Below are 15,831 nucleotides of genomic sequence, written 5' to 3'. Positions count from 1 at the left end.
AAAATCTTTTATTTTGACTTGTATTACCGCGTTTTACTTATTGATTCTTCTTTGAATTCTTTTTGGTTTTTGGAAGTTATGAATCTGTGATAATTCCCCACCATCCAGGATGTGGCAAAAAATGGTAATTAGTTGAATATTCTTCACTGACTATATGTTAAATGAAACCCTCTTTTGAAAACGATTTTTCTTATTTTGAAGTTTATGATTAATAAATTTGATTATCGTGATAAAATAAATGTTAATAATTTGCTTGACTATTTCGGTGAAAATGAGATATGTTTACGGTATAGCGCTTAAAAAATATTCATGTGAATACTATCGGAGAAAATTAAACAATATTATTAATGATCAAATTAAAAAATAGTCACTTATTGCGTCTAGAATTCTTCATATTTTTTTATGCAATTCAAAAGGACAACATCGGAACTTTCGGATGGAATAATAAAAGTTAGAAATGAGCTTTAACTAGATTTAAATTTTGACCAAAAAAAAAAGTAACAATAATAATAATAATATAAGCATATTTCACTAAATTGTGTTAGATACTTTTGTAATTTTAAAACGTTATTAATCTATTATATTAATGGGAACATATATTTATATAAGGATTTTCTTAAAATATATTGTCTTATTATCTTATCAAAATTAGTGATTTTTTCAGTGGCCCAAGTCCGGACCAGAGAATAATATTATCTGAAAGAGTTTATAGGGAGGAGAGAAGCGAGAGAGACTAGAAGAGAGAGGAGAGAGGCGAGCGAGAGAGGGCAATGAGTGGGTGAGAGGTAAATTATATATATGTATATCGATTAGATAATTATATATTATATATATGCATTTGTATATATGGCAAACGAGATTGGGAGAGGGAGGAGAGAGGCGAGAGAGAGATGGCAGAGAGGTGAATTGTATACATATATTGGTTAGATAATTGTATATTATATAGATATGTATTTGTATATTCTTGTGAATTATAAATATACAAACGTGGCTATACAAATTCGAAGATAACCCACGTGATTAATATATAATATTAATCGCGAGTGATCATTATAGCAAACTATAACTATGATGACTAATTAAGTAGCATAAGTTTATTTAACCGCGTAATTTCCCATTTTTATTAACTCTTCACATGAATTTATATTTTCCTTCTCACATGAAGTTATATCTCTTTATTCAACAATTAATATAGGTTATTCACTCCACATTTTCTCATTCATCTTCATCTTCTACATATATATATATATATATATAAATAAAATATCGAGGACTCCAAGAAATCCAGATCATAATTTTGGAGTTGTGCACCTTCAAAGGTAAAAAATAAATAATAAGTTTGTTCACTTTAAAATATTTGGAGATATTCCCGTATTTTTTTATTTCAAGAAAATGATAGATGTGATCATTTTCGGTGGACAGAAAACATGTTGATAAATGAAGCTAGTATCACCATTCTTTCACGGATGAGGAGATCTTCTTTTGACGGTGCTACATCGACTTCACACATCAATATGAAATTTATAGAAGATAGATCTCTTCTAAGGAGATTGCTAAAAGAATAAAAAGAAAAAAAAGGAAACTTACATAAATACATTATATTAAAAAAATTATTTTCTTTTTATAATAATATTTTTTTTCACTTGATCACTTTTGATAAACTTTTAATACATATTACAGAGAATAATTTATAGAAGACATATAATACAACTCTTATCTATGGATAATACGTTTATCACACATAATACAATGTGATAATTTCTTACCAAACAAGCGTAATACATTTTTAAAAACAGTTATAATAGATATATATATTGCATAGATTATTCACTTTTAATACATATTGCAGATTTAACATAGTAATGCTATGTATTGCTATAAATGATAATAAATAAAAAGTATCACTAAAATTAGTAATTATTTGTTACAATTTACCAATCCGTGTAATTTTTCCGAAAAAAAAATCACTTGAAGAATATGCTTCGTGAAACCCAATAGGAAAATGGTATTTTTAAAAGAACATTGAATGAAGAAGAGAAAAATTTTACCGTTTGAATGTTTATATGCGGTCTTTCGATTTTTTATTCAATTCGTAAATAGTTTATATCATTGATTAGTTGTATGTTACTTTTACTTAATTTTAGTTTTTATGTAGTAATCTTTTTAGCTTTTTAGTATATCACAAATCACAATTCGAGCCTACACCCTAAACGTGGTCGAAACTCAAGAAATATTGTTGATCCCCAAGAAAATTCTTGGTCTGGCTGACTTCTTGGGTTAGAATAATTAGGAAAAGAATCATAAGTCCCTCTTAAGCTAATTGTTTGAGCCCATTGACGATTGTATTTATGGTTTGCAGGTCGTTAGACGCACCGTACTGGTTAATCATCAATGGGTCACTTAGGCCTTGAAATTGACCCACTTTCGAAGAACCTCATCTACAACTTGTAGGTCTACCTAATACCAATCATAGAAATCAGCTTTAAGCTTTAAAATTTCACTAAGTGTGGGGTGACCTACGAGACTTACCTACGACTCGTAAGAGGAACTACAATTTGTCTTGTCAAACCGTAAAAAGATATCGAGACTTAACTTTTTAAAAATTATTTTTCCACTACCTATGGTTGCCACCTATGGCCCATAAAAGCTTCTATGATCCGTAAGTGGGACCCCTAGATACAGACTTCATTTTAAAAACTGCAATTTCAAAATCTAAGGTGTTACATTCCTTAGTCAACAAAAGGGTCAAGATTATGGTGAGATCTTTAGTCACTTGGAAAAATAGTTATTGTGAGATTAATTGTAGCTTTGGCTGCTTCAAAAGGTTGGTGCATTCACTTGATGGATGTGCAAAATAACTTCCTTAATAGAGTTATCTTTGAGGAAGTATACATGGCAATACATGTTGAGTTTGGTAGACATGGGGAGAATATTATTAAGGTTTGCAAACTACACAAGTCACTATATGGTCTCAACAGGCTCCCACACACTGTAAGTCAAAATTCACAAAGTTCATGGTTCAGTTAGGATTTAGTCAGGGTTACTATAACTACTTGTTGTTTACTAGACAGGCTACAGGTGATATACTCAGGGGGAGGACCCACTTAATCAATTTTGGGTGCTCGAGCACCCATTGGCTACGGAAATTATATATATATATATATATATATATATATATATATATATATATATATATATATATATATATATATATGATAAATACGTTATTACAATTAAATGAGCATCCATATAACAAAAGAAGTCGTGGGTGAGCTGGTGTATGCCTTGAAATATTAGGCGTGCAAACCACGCGGGTCAGGAATTGAATCCCGTCAGCTCCATTCTTTTTTGATTTTTTCCAGCGAATTTTGCACCCTTTTTTAAAAAAAAGAAAGAAAAAGAATAGGGCTAATTTTACTCCGAATTTTGTACATGTTTTAAATTTTCCTATTCTTAAGTTTTTAATCTGACTAACCTAACTTTTCGTATTCTTCCAAACATTTTCCACTGCCCGCTTCTATGGAACGAGCTTTCTCATCCATGAAGTACATTAAAAATGAACTTCGTAATAGTACTGGTTGAATGGTTGTTTAGTTTGCTATGTAGAGCATAACATATTCACAAATGTAAGCAATGATGCTATTATTTATCGTTTTCAACATATGAAAAGTCGTCGAGTACAATTATGAGTTTAAGACTAGAAGTCTCTTTTTGTAATGATAATATTGCCAGTAGGTCATTGTAACTTATAACTAGAGGTTATTTTTATGATAATAATATGAATCTTTATTTTATTTTTATTTTTTTATTATTAAAAAGTTTGAGTTAATATAAGTTTACTTTTTTAATATAGAGTTTGAGTCCGTATATGTTTACATTATGTGATTGCTAACAAGTTAAAGTTAAAGGAAGTGAGCACCTACAATCTTTAAATCCTGAATTCGTCACTGGATATACTCGTTGTGTTGGTGTGAGTAGATGATTTATTGATCACTGATAGTAATCAAAGTCTTATAGATCACATTAGAAAGGGTACAGAAGCAATTCAAGATGAAGGATCTTGGTGAACTCAAATTCTTCCTCGAGATTGAGGTTGCTAGATATAGTAAAGGGATTCATATGTCTTAAAGGAAGTGTGCATTGGAATTGATAGATGAATGTGACTTAGGAGGAGCTAAACCTGCAAGAACACCACTTGAAAGAAATCAAAAAAATTACTTTCGTGAAGTATGATGAGTGCATCTCACGGGAAAGAGGACATGAGGATCACAAGTTATAGGATCTACTTGGTATCAAAGGCTTCTGGGGAGACTACTCTACCTCACCCTGACTAGATGTGATTTAGCCTTTTCCATTTAGGTTGTATGTTAGTTCATGCACTATTCTGAAAAGTTTCTAATGGAATCAGGATGGTTAGATACATAAAAGAAGCTCCAAATCTTAGATTACTTATATCGACTAAAGACACAATTCAATTGCTTATATATTGTGACTCAGATTGGGGAGCATGCCTAGAGACTAGAAGATTTGTCACAAGCTACTTAGTTAAACTTGGAGTGACACTCATTTCTAATGTTCATCAGAAGGTGAGTTCAAAAGTATGACTAAGTGCAACGTACAAAGATTACTTGGCTAGTATGATTATTCAAAGAACTTGGTGATCATATTGAGTTACTAGTAAAAATGATGTGCGAGGCTGCATATGCAAATCCTATAATTCATGAAAGAACAAAACAAATAGACATAAATTGTCATTTCTAAGAGAAAAAAATATGTTAAGGGAGTGACATCACATATTCTTTTTCTGTTCTGGCATAATATACATGGCATAGTGTGTCATTGTTATATGAGGTGTGTATGATTTGACATAGTACATTGGAGAATAAGATTGCAAAATGGGTTGCAATATCAAGGAATTAAACTAAAATTGTAGGTCAAAGGAATCCCTCAAACAAAGCTGGTTTGGGGTTAAAGAAATAACTTGTATAACACCTCGCCTGTTTAAAAGGTTTATATTAACCCGCACCTTCAAAAAAAAGACTATACACAGTGTCAACTCAATGCTTATAAAAATAAGGAACATGCCTTAAGCCCCAATTTTAGGGGCCTCAATTTTTTACCAAAAATAAGCTGTGTTAATTTTTATAGAAAAATTATTTTTTTATGATAAATGTATCATTTTTACTAAAAAAATCACATTATTTACTCTCCTTAACCTCATCAAATAGAAGAAATCAAGAAAATATTGTTTTGTCTTCTTACATTCTTTTTGCTAAAAGTCACACATTATTTTTTAAACCCCTTTGAAATTGGTCTTTTTTGTCACTCTGAATACATTCAAATTTTGAAAAAATTATTGTGGTATCCACTCTAATTTGTGTGGAAACAATATCAATTAAATCTTCATAATCACAATCAAAACCAATAACCATGGCCGGGCAGACTTACATGAAAGGTTTTGAGTGCTTGAGTGTTGGGTTCTGAAAGGTTGATTAGAGCGTCAATTTGCAAATCATATGGTTGATAAATTAGATAACAAAAATTAATACTAAAATATAAAATATTATTATATGATATGACCAATTGGCCTACATAATTAAAAGTTATCCCCTTCATTTCAAAAAGGATGACCTAGTTTGACTTGGAACGGAGTTTAAGAAAAGAAAAAAGACTTTTGAATCTTGTGGTTATAAATTAAAATTATGTCAAATGTACCAAAATTTCATTTAATTTTGTGGTTTTAAACATGCCACGTGGAAAGTTAAAGTTAAAGTGTTGCCAAAAAAGGAAAGGGGTCATTCTTTTTTAAACAAATTAAAAAGGAAATGAAGAAATTCTTTTTGAAACAGAGAGAGTAATAAAAAGACATTAAAATTGTAGAGAGAATAAATCTTTCCATAAACAAAAGTCTCTAAACGACTACATTGTGATATCTATTGTTCTTGATATGAGAAGAGGGGTTGTCAATTTATAGAGTTCCAAGTTTCTTTTTTAATGAAGGAATAAACCAAATATGGAAGAATATTATATTTTCCTTCAGGAAAACTAAAAACATTTATTATAATGTTTTGTCTTTTCTTTTAAGAAAAAAAACTTCAAATAAAGTAAGAAAATCATAGCAAACCCCTAATAAATCTCCCCTTTTTGCTGAATTTTCTTGACAAAAATTGATTCACCTTCTTCTATGCTTGATAAATCTTGTTCATCACAAAATCTTCATTATTGTTGCTTGCCATGGTTAAAATTAAAATTTAAAATATATGATTTAAAAATATTTTATTTTTATTTTTAAAAATTGCAAAATGTTAAAAATATGGTTGAAACTTTTTCTCCACATGTAACTTGACAAAATCTTCATTATCATCAAATTTGTTACAAAATGTTTTGAAACCACTTGAGTTTGTCTTCAACCTCCTTCAAGCATTAGATCACTGAACCATCAGATCTTTGAACCGTGCGCTCTGATACCACTTGTTGAGTCATATGATTATTGGACCATGTGCTCTGATATCACTTGTCGGGGATATGAAGTGGTGAATACGGCTTCATGTGGAAACTTATAATTTGTAAATCATATAGTTAATAAATTAGATAAAAAAAAATTAATACTAATAGAAAAAATATTATTATATGATGACCAATTGGCCTACATAATTAAAAGTTAATAAAAAGACATTAAAATTGTAGTGAGAATAGATCTCCCCATAAATAAAAGTCTCTAAACAACTACATTGTGAATTTTATTGTTGTCGATATGAGAAGAAGAATCTTCAATTTATAGAGTTCCAAGTTTCTCTTCTAATAAAGGAATAAACACCAAATATGAAAGAATATTATATTTTCCTTCAGGAAAAGTAAAACCATTTATAATAATGTTTTGTCTTTTCTTTTAAGAAAAAAATGAACTTCAAATAAGGTAAGAAAATCATGACAAAACCCTAACATTGAGCACCCATTAATCTCGTATCGAACTATATATATTTTTATATAAAGTTGAATGAATGGTATAAACTTAAACATTGAGCACCTAGGCAACTATTTACTTGATATATTGGTCGCTTGTGGGTGCTCAAAGTTGTATATTACATTTGTTGTGGTCATTTTAAATATATTCACATTATGGAATCCTTTTTAATAAAAAATTTAAAGACCAACTCTTCTTGAAGCGTCCACAACCTTAAAATCCTAGATTCGACATCGTCAATAATAACTACATAATTTTTGTCAGTCATTCACGCCTCTTACTTGCTACCAAAAAATGTCATGCCGAAGCCTACACCACGGACGTGGCCGACACTTAACGATCATTTCTGGTCTTAAGTGAACCCTTGGTCTGGCTTACTTAACTTAATGGATGACTATGTTAAACTTAGATAAATAATTAAAGTCATTCTCATAAGATAGTAACTTGTCTTAGCCAAAATGGCAATTAAGTCTTAATACTGTAATATACACTACAACAAAAATAACTTTTAGTGGCATTAAATATTGACACTAATAAAGAGTTCTAAAGTATTTACCGGCATTAGTTAAGTGTCATTAGAACCAATGTCTCTAAAGGCAATAGGGACATAAAGAATTGGGTAAGACCTACTAATGTGTCAGAAATAAGGAGCTTTGTTGGGTTAGCTAGCTACTACCGTCGATTTGTCAAGGGATTCTCTTCTATTGCTTCCCAATTGACGAACTTGACTAAGCAGAATGTTCCATTTGTATGGTCGGACGAATGTGAGGAAAGCTTTCAGAAGCTCAAGACTTTGTTGACTACCGCACCTATCCTTACCTTGCCAGTAGAGGGTAAGAACTTCATTGTTTATTGTGATGCATCCTATTCTGGTTTGGGTGTTGTACTAATGCAAGAGAAGAGTGTGATTGCTTATGCTTCAAGGCAACTAAAGGTGCATGAACGTAACTATCCGACCCACGATTTGGAATTGGCTGCGGTGGTGTTTGCATTAAAGCAATGGAGACACTATTTATATGGGGTTAAGTGTGAGATCTATACGGATCATCGTAGCCTACAGTATGTCTTTACTCAGAAAGATTTGAACTTAAGACAGAGGAGATGGATGGAGTTACTAAAGGACTACGATATCACTATTTTGTATCATCCGGGGAAGGCTAATGTTGTAGCGGATGCTTTAAGTAGAAAGGTGGGAAGCATGGGAAGTCTAGCTCACTTGCAAGCTTCTAGACGCCCATTGGCTAGAGAGGTTCAGACTCTAGCTAATGACTTGATGATATTAGAAGTAAATGAGAAGGGAGGATTGTTGGCTAGTGTGGAGTCAAGATCTTCTTTTCTTGACAAAATTAAGGGAAAACAGTTTGATGATGAGAAACTAAGAAGAATCCAAGATAAGGTATTGCGAGGAGAGGCTAAGGAAGCACAAATCGATGAGAAAGGTGTTTTGAGAATCAAGGGAAGGGTATGTGTACCCCGTCAATGATTTAATCAACACTATTCTGACAGAGGCTCATAGTTCAAGGTATTCTATACATCCGAGTGCAACCAAGATGTATCGTGACCTAAAACAACACTTTTGGTGGAGTAGAATGAAGCGTGATATTGTTGACTTTATTGCCAAGTGTCCAAACTGTCAACAAGTAAAGTATGAACACCAAAGGCCCGGAGGAACACTTCAGAGAATGCCCATTCCGGAATGGAAGTGGGAAAGAATTGCAATGGACTTTGTGGTTGGTCTTCCAAGGACAATGGGTAAGTATGACTCCATTTGGGTGATTGTTGATAGGTTAACTAAATCTGCTCATTTCATTCCGGTAAAGGTGACTTACAATGCAGAGAAGTTAGCCAAGATCTATATCTCAGAAATCGTTCGATTGCATGGGGTTCCACTATCCATCATATCAGATAGGGGTACGCAGTTTACTTCTAAGTTTTGGAAAACATTGCATGCAGAATTGGGTACTAGGTTGGACCTTAGTACTGCGTTCCATCCTCAGACCGATGGTCAGTCTGAAAGGACGATTCAAGTGTTGGAAGATATGCTTCGTGCGTGTGTGATAGAGTTTGGTGGTCATTGGGATAGCTTCCTACCCTTAGCGGAGTTTTCATACAATAATAGCTATCACTCAAGCATTGATATGGCTCCATTTGAAGCATTGTATGGTAGGAGATGTAGGTCTCCCATTGGTTGGTTTGATGCATTTGAGGTTAGGCCTTGGGGTACTGACCTTTTGAGAGAATCGTTAGATAAAGTGAAATCTATTCAAGAAAAGTTGTTAGCGTCGCAAAGTAGACAAAAAGAATATGCAGATCGAAAGGTTAGAGACTTAGAGTTCATGGAAGGTGAACAAGTCTTGTTGAAAGTTTCGCCCATGAAAGGGGTGATGCGGTTCGGAAAAAGGGGTAAACTAAGTCCAAGGTACATTGGACCATTTGAAGTACTTAAGCGAGTAGGAGAGGTGGCTTATGAGTTAGCCTTGCCTCCAGGGCTGTCCGGAGTACATCCGGTATTCCATGTGTCTATGTTGAAAAGATATCATGGGAATGGAAATTACATTATCCGTTGGGATTCAGTTTTGCTTGATGAGAACTTGTCTTATGAGGAGGAGCCTGTTGCTATTTTAGATAGAGAAGTTCGCAAGTTGAGGTCAAGAGAGATTGCATCTATCAAGGTGCAATGGAAGAATCGACCCGTTGAAGAAGCCACTTGGGAGAAGGAGGCGGATATGCGAGAAAAATACCCACATCTGTTTACAGATTCAGGTACTCCTTTTCGCCCTTGTTTTCCTTCTTGTGATCGTTCGGGGACGAACGATGGGTAAATTGGTATCTATTGTAACGACCTGTTTAGTCGTTTTGAGCAGCAGATTTTATTTCTGGAAAAACAGGCTGAGGCGACGAACCCAATGACGGACCGTCATGGGCACGACGGACCGTCGCAGGGTCTCGTTTCAAAACACTTAGAAAATCTAAAATTGGGTACTGAAAATCGACTCTCTGAACTTCGTGACGGAATGGCAGGACGGACCGTCACAGGTGTGACGGACCGTCACAGACCCTTGGTGGAAATATTGGGTCTCTGAACTTTGCGACGACCTGCAGGACGGACCGTCCCAGGCACGACGGCCCGTCACAGGTTGCGCAATCCCAGTTGGAGTCAGATTTCTGGTTAAGTTTTAAAGGGGCGTTTTGGACTATTCCTGCTATGATTATATATTTCATGGGTTTATATTAATAACTCAAAATCCTTGGGGGTTAAAAGAGGTAACCTTAAGTTAATTAGTGGGGTATTATTGTCATCTTTTATTCTTAATTATATACTAATTAGGGTAAAAGAAAGAGGGTTGGAATAAGAAAATAGAAAGAACAAAGAGAGGGAAAGAGAAACGAATTGAGGGAGGATCGAACGAGAAGAAGGAACAAAAGCCTTGGGAATTTCTTGCTTAATCACTAATCTTCAGTGGAGGTAGGTTATGGTTATTTCATGCTATTCGTAGCAAACTCTTAATAGCGAATGATATGTGTTAGTAGTATTGTAAACCTTCTATATGCTTAATTGTATGCTTGCATGAATGATGTGATTATGTAATTGTGAATAAATAAGCATGATGAAGCCATTGAATCCCAAATCTTGAAAAGAAACCCTAATCTACTTTGTTAATGATGATGCCTTGGTATAAAAGAAGGCTTGATGAACGAAAGTGATGAGATTAGGGGATCCGGTGCCACGTTTCGGTACCAGGATAGAATATGGATCGGGTGTCACGTTCCGACACCAAGATAGAATATGGATCGGGTGCCACGTTCCGGTACCAGGATAGGATATGGATCGGGTGTCACGTTCCGACACCAGGATAGAATATGGATCGGGTGCCACGTTCCGGTACCAGGATAGTATATGAGGATCGGAGTGTCACGTTCCGACACCAGGATAGAATGAGGATCAGAGTGTCACGTTCCGACACCAGGATAGTATATTGAGGAGCGGAGTGTCACGTACCGACACGAGGGGAATAAAGATAATGAATCTTGAAATATGTTAATATATCCAATTTAATGAACTAAATTCCCAAATGAGTATGATGAGGAGGTGTGAGTCCTCATTGATGTGCTTGGTGTTGTAACCAAGGGTTATGGTAACTGTAAATGCTGCATGCTAAGGATATTAGTTGATTTTATGATATTGCTTAATACATACTGTTTTCTATTTTGAGTTGGCCGATGATATCTACTCAGTACCCGTGTTTTGTACTGACCCCTACTTTTATGTTTTCTTCTTGTTATTTGTGGAGTGCAGCAAACGTTCCGTCATCTTCAACTCAGCAGTGATTCTAGCCAGTCTTCATCATACCGGAGATTCAGGGTGAGCTAATGCTTCTAGCTTGGACTGGGTCTTCTTCTTCAAGTCTTGATGCCTTGAACTTCCGGCATGGACTAGCTTCTTATGTATTTTTAGCTTTTAGAATACTCTTAGTTTAGTCATTTGATCGTAGATGTTCTTGTGATGATGACTTCCAGATTTTGGGAGAATAATAGATGTTGAATTTTAGAAGTTAATGAATTGGTCTTTATTTAATGAGTTTAAGTCTTCCGCATTACTTTCTGGTTATATTATATTGAAATGTTAAGGTTTAGATTGGTTGGTTCGCTCACATAGGAGGGTAAGTGTGGGTGCCAGTCGCGGCCCGGATTTGGGTCGTGACATAGTTACACTAATGTAATTATTGTCATAAAAAAACACTTATTATATATACGTAAATATATTGTATGATACAACAAAAGGAAAATTATATACGTAATTAAATTATGTATATGATACATGAAATAACAAAATATATAATATCACAAACAGTGATACTAGTTATTACACTTGATACACGCCATTTTTTTTAAAAAAAAATTAATATATTTTGTACAAATAAGATATATTCAGTACTATGATTTATATATATTACGAACAATTATTTGCCCTTCAAAATATGAATTTTTTTTAAGTATCTACACACATGATACTATATTACTAAATTAAATTAAATTAGAACTGAAAATAATTTGGGTGAAATTTCTGCAATTAATATTGATTAAAGTAAGTTTGAATAAGGATTATAAAATAAAGTATTTGATACATAAATATAATGTCAAATTTAAATAGAGTTTAACAAAAAATAAAGAATTGTATGATACAAAAAAAGAAAATTATATACGTAATTATATTATGTATATGTTACATGAAATATCAAAATATATAATATCACAAACAGTGATACTAGTTATTACACTTGATATACGCCAGTTTTTTTTTTGAAAAAATTAATATCTTTTGTACAAATAAGATATATTCAGTACTATGATTTATATATATTACGAATAATTATTTGCCCTTCAAAATATGAATTTTTTTTAAGTATCTACACACATGATACTATATTACTAAATTAAATTAAATTAGAACTGAAAATAATTTGGGTGAAATTTTCGCAATTAATATTGATTAAAGTAAGTTTGAGTAAGGATTATAAAATAAAGTATTTGATACATAAATATAATGTCAAATTTAAATAGAGTTTAACAAAAAATAAAGAATTAGAGAACACATTGCCAAATGATCAAAGAAATTTATTGAATCAGAATCTCTGTGTAACAGTGGAACCAAATGCTACACTATTACATTTATTAAAGGAACTCCTGAAACATAATCATTATGAATCTTTTGGAAAGAAAGTACATGTTCTTCTATTGTGACCTTCTTGTCCACATCGTCCACAACAATTTGTGTTTCCGCTTAACTTTTCATCTGCATTTTTCTTTCTTTTTTTCCTTGGTCTACCAGGCATTTTTTTGTATCTTGGTGGCAATACAACTTCTTCCAAAACATTTTCCCAAACTGTCCAATCACTTTTGTCCGACATTGGTTCCATTGGAACTGCATAGGTGTTGGTTAATGCATCAGGTTTATAGTAATCAGAGCAGTTTGGGTGTACATCTTTGATATTCTTCTTCTTCAGAATAGTCATTGCATGCGCACAAGGTATTTCATCATGCTGAAATCTACCACAAGAACAATTCTCTCTCTCAAGGCAAACGATGTATCTTATACCACCTTCATAAACTGAAAAAACGAATTCTGAAGATGCAACAACCTGCAATAGTTTTTAAAAAGTTACTGTTAGATTTTTTGATACAAAAAAAATCTTAAAATATGTAAGCAAGATACATAATATTTGATATATGAATAAATACCTTCATTTTCGAACATTTGGACGCGTTTATAATCAATATCTCTTCAAATTTCCTCCCTAATGTTTCCTTTGTATAAAATGTTATTTCTCTAATTTTGCAGTTCCAAGAACCAAATAGAATTCTGGCTTCTTCCAAAAAGTCCAAAACAGGTAATTGACGTGCATCAACAAGACAACCATTGATACATTCCGCAATGTTAGATGTCATCATTCTACCCCTATTCACGGTTGCATGAGATCTATACCACCTTTCATAGTCAGCCTCTTCAAGATACTTTTTAACTCTTCCATCTATTTTTTCCACTTTAGCCATCAATTTTTCAAAATCCTTTTTTTCATAAGCCTTAGCCATCGAATAAAACAGATTACTTTGAGTGTTTTTACTTCTCTTGTAGTATGTACAAACATTTTTCCACAAGTGCCATATGCATGCAAAATGTGGAACATTTGGATAAACTATACTAACACTCTTAATTATGCTTTCGTTTCTATCAGAAACACACATTTTTTCTCTCTCGCCAAATGCATTTTTGAACTGTGTGAAGAACATGTCCATGAACAATTTTCCGTATCGACGATCCCGTAAGCTAATGGTAATATGCAACCTTAAAATAGTCAACACGCAATATTAATATACTTGATACATAATGTTGAAACAATGTTATTATTATCATTTTAAAAAAATTATAATTATCTGTCCCATCAAGAGTACTTGCGGATACAAACGTCCCTTTGTAAGCTCCACTAAGATGTGAACCATCAACAACAACAACAGGCCTACAGAACTCAAACCCTCTCATCAAAGGCCTTAAAGCAATGAATAGATACATAAATTCATTTTTTCTGATTTTGCATCCGTATATAAGAATTTGGATACACCGTTTCCAACATATATATGTATCTTGGCATATTTTTATATGCATCTGCAGGATTGCCCCTTATCAACTTTAGTGCACGTTCTTTGGCACGCCATGCTTGCTGGTAAGAAATCTAAACACCATACATTTCCCTAACATCATCAATTATATCATTTGGAGTATGTTTTCTTTTATGATTTACCAATTTTGGAGCCGTAAAAGCACCAATAAATCCTACAGTAGCTTGTACTTTACTTAATATCCTATCCCTTAATGGACATGTATGCTCACTGTTGAAGTATCTTACTTTGAATATATCAGTGTTTTTCCTAACAGACACCTTTGATTTTCAACAACAATTTTCCGAATAACACTCTAAAACATAGCTGCAATTATACCAATATAAATTTGTTAGTTATTAGTAAAAATGCATACTTGAAACTTTAAGATTTGATACAAATTTTTTGATAATTACAGTCAATGTATGTAAAGGTATGTAACATTTACAATAACACCTCATATTATATTCATGTCAAACAAATTATTTTAACATTTATATAAATGTCCGCTGTGTTTTACCTCCTACACACATTCACAGACACATCAACATAATAATACAAAATAAATTAAATTGTCACAATTATAATTCCATCTTTGACTTATACAAAATAAATTTTTAATTATCCAACACCAAGTGATATACTAACCATGTAAATAATCCAAATTTATCCAAAAATATCATTATCTAAAGTGTGTAAACAAAAATCAAATATGAAATACTTACATACCTTTCCGTATCTGACCGTTTAACTCTAAAATTGAAGCTAGTTTTAATTTTGTATTTCATCATTACAGCCACAAGAGTTGCTTTATCCTTGTACAATTGTTTCGTCTCCACATTTAATATATTTGTATCTGATATATAATTTTCTTTCTCCATCTCGGGTATGTAAAAAGAATCACCAATGTTTGATTCAACAACGTTTAGAGCATTAGCGTCTCTTTGTCCACCTTCAATACACATAATTGCACCACTGCTTGAATAAAAAATTTGTAACTCCTCTGTACTTTTATCATTTGTATCGATGCAAAGCGGATACATACTGAATCCAACCTCTTGCTTCTTTATTTCTATAAACAGCTTCACACCAATATCATTCCTAATTATCATCGGAGAAGAATTGCCCTCTACAATATATCGGATAATAATATTTTTTTTCAATTCATCAATATTTAATTCAGTAGCAATTGCTGAGATTAGATTCATATATGAAATATTTTCCCCAACCACTATCCCATCACTTTTGTATTGATTGTATTTAACCTCACTCTCCCATATTCCTGAATGCCTTAGCAATATCGTAATATTCATTACGAAACAGGATACAAAATTACCTTCAAGGAAATTTTGAATATCGTTTGTGCCAAAAAAATGGAAGATCACTAATCAAAATCAAAATATCATTTTTGCCAAAAAAAAAAGAAAGATCACTAATGACAAAATTTAAGGGAATAAAACTGATTTTAAAACACACAAGTTAATGCCTTTATTTAAGGGAATAATAACCGTGGCATATTAAAAGTAGGAATTAATTCAAATTTCAGTTTTTAATCCCGCAAATTACTCAACATACGAATAAAAATCCCCCAAATTACTCAACAAACGGATAAAATGAAATACTATATAATGTATCCGACAATTTTATTATGTATCATAAACTTATTAAAAATAAGAGATTTTTTGTAAATTGAAAAAGAATAGGGATTGGAG

General features: G+C 32.6%; 1 protein-coding gene across 1 annotated transcript; it reads right to left on the bottom strand.

The window, feature by feature from the left end:
* Positions 1-12,567: 12,567 nt before the first annotated feature.
* LOC138339696 (uncharacterized) lies at positions 12,568-15,544 on the bottom strand. The gene is made up of 2 exons (XM_069291597.1): positions 13,205-15,544; positions 12,568-13,104 (listed from the first exon to the last, which is right to left on the bottom strand). The coding sequence occupies exons 1-2, from the start codon at positions 13,757-13,759 to the stop codon at positions 12,664-12,666; spliced, it is 996 nt and encodes a 331-aa protein (XP_069147698.1). The 5' UTR covers positions 13,760-15,544; the 3' UTR covers positions 12,568-12,663.
* Between the last annotated feature and the right edge of the window lie 287 nt (positions 15,545-15,831).

The sequence above is a fragment of the Solanum lycopersicum genome, chromosome 11, assembly GCF_036512215.1.
Source record: "Solanum lycopersicum chromosome 11, SLM_r2.1".
NCBI lineage: Eukaryota > Viridiplantae > Streptophyta > Magnoliopsida > Solanales > Solanaceae > Solanum > Solanum lycopersicum.
This window is presented reverse-complemented; position numbering and strand designations above follow the sequence as displayed.

What these genes read in the sequence shown, in the direction of transcription:
- LOC138339696 (XM_069291597.1), bottom strand. Translation starts at nt 13,759, where the DNA reads ATGGACATGTTCTTCACACAGTTCAAAAATGCATTTGGCGAGAGAGAA. An exon ending in CCAAATGTTCGAAAATGAAG is followed by an intron (nt 13,105 to 13,204) that starts GTATTTATTCAT and finishes AAACTATTGCAG; the next exon opens with GTTGTTGCATCTTCAGAATT.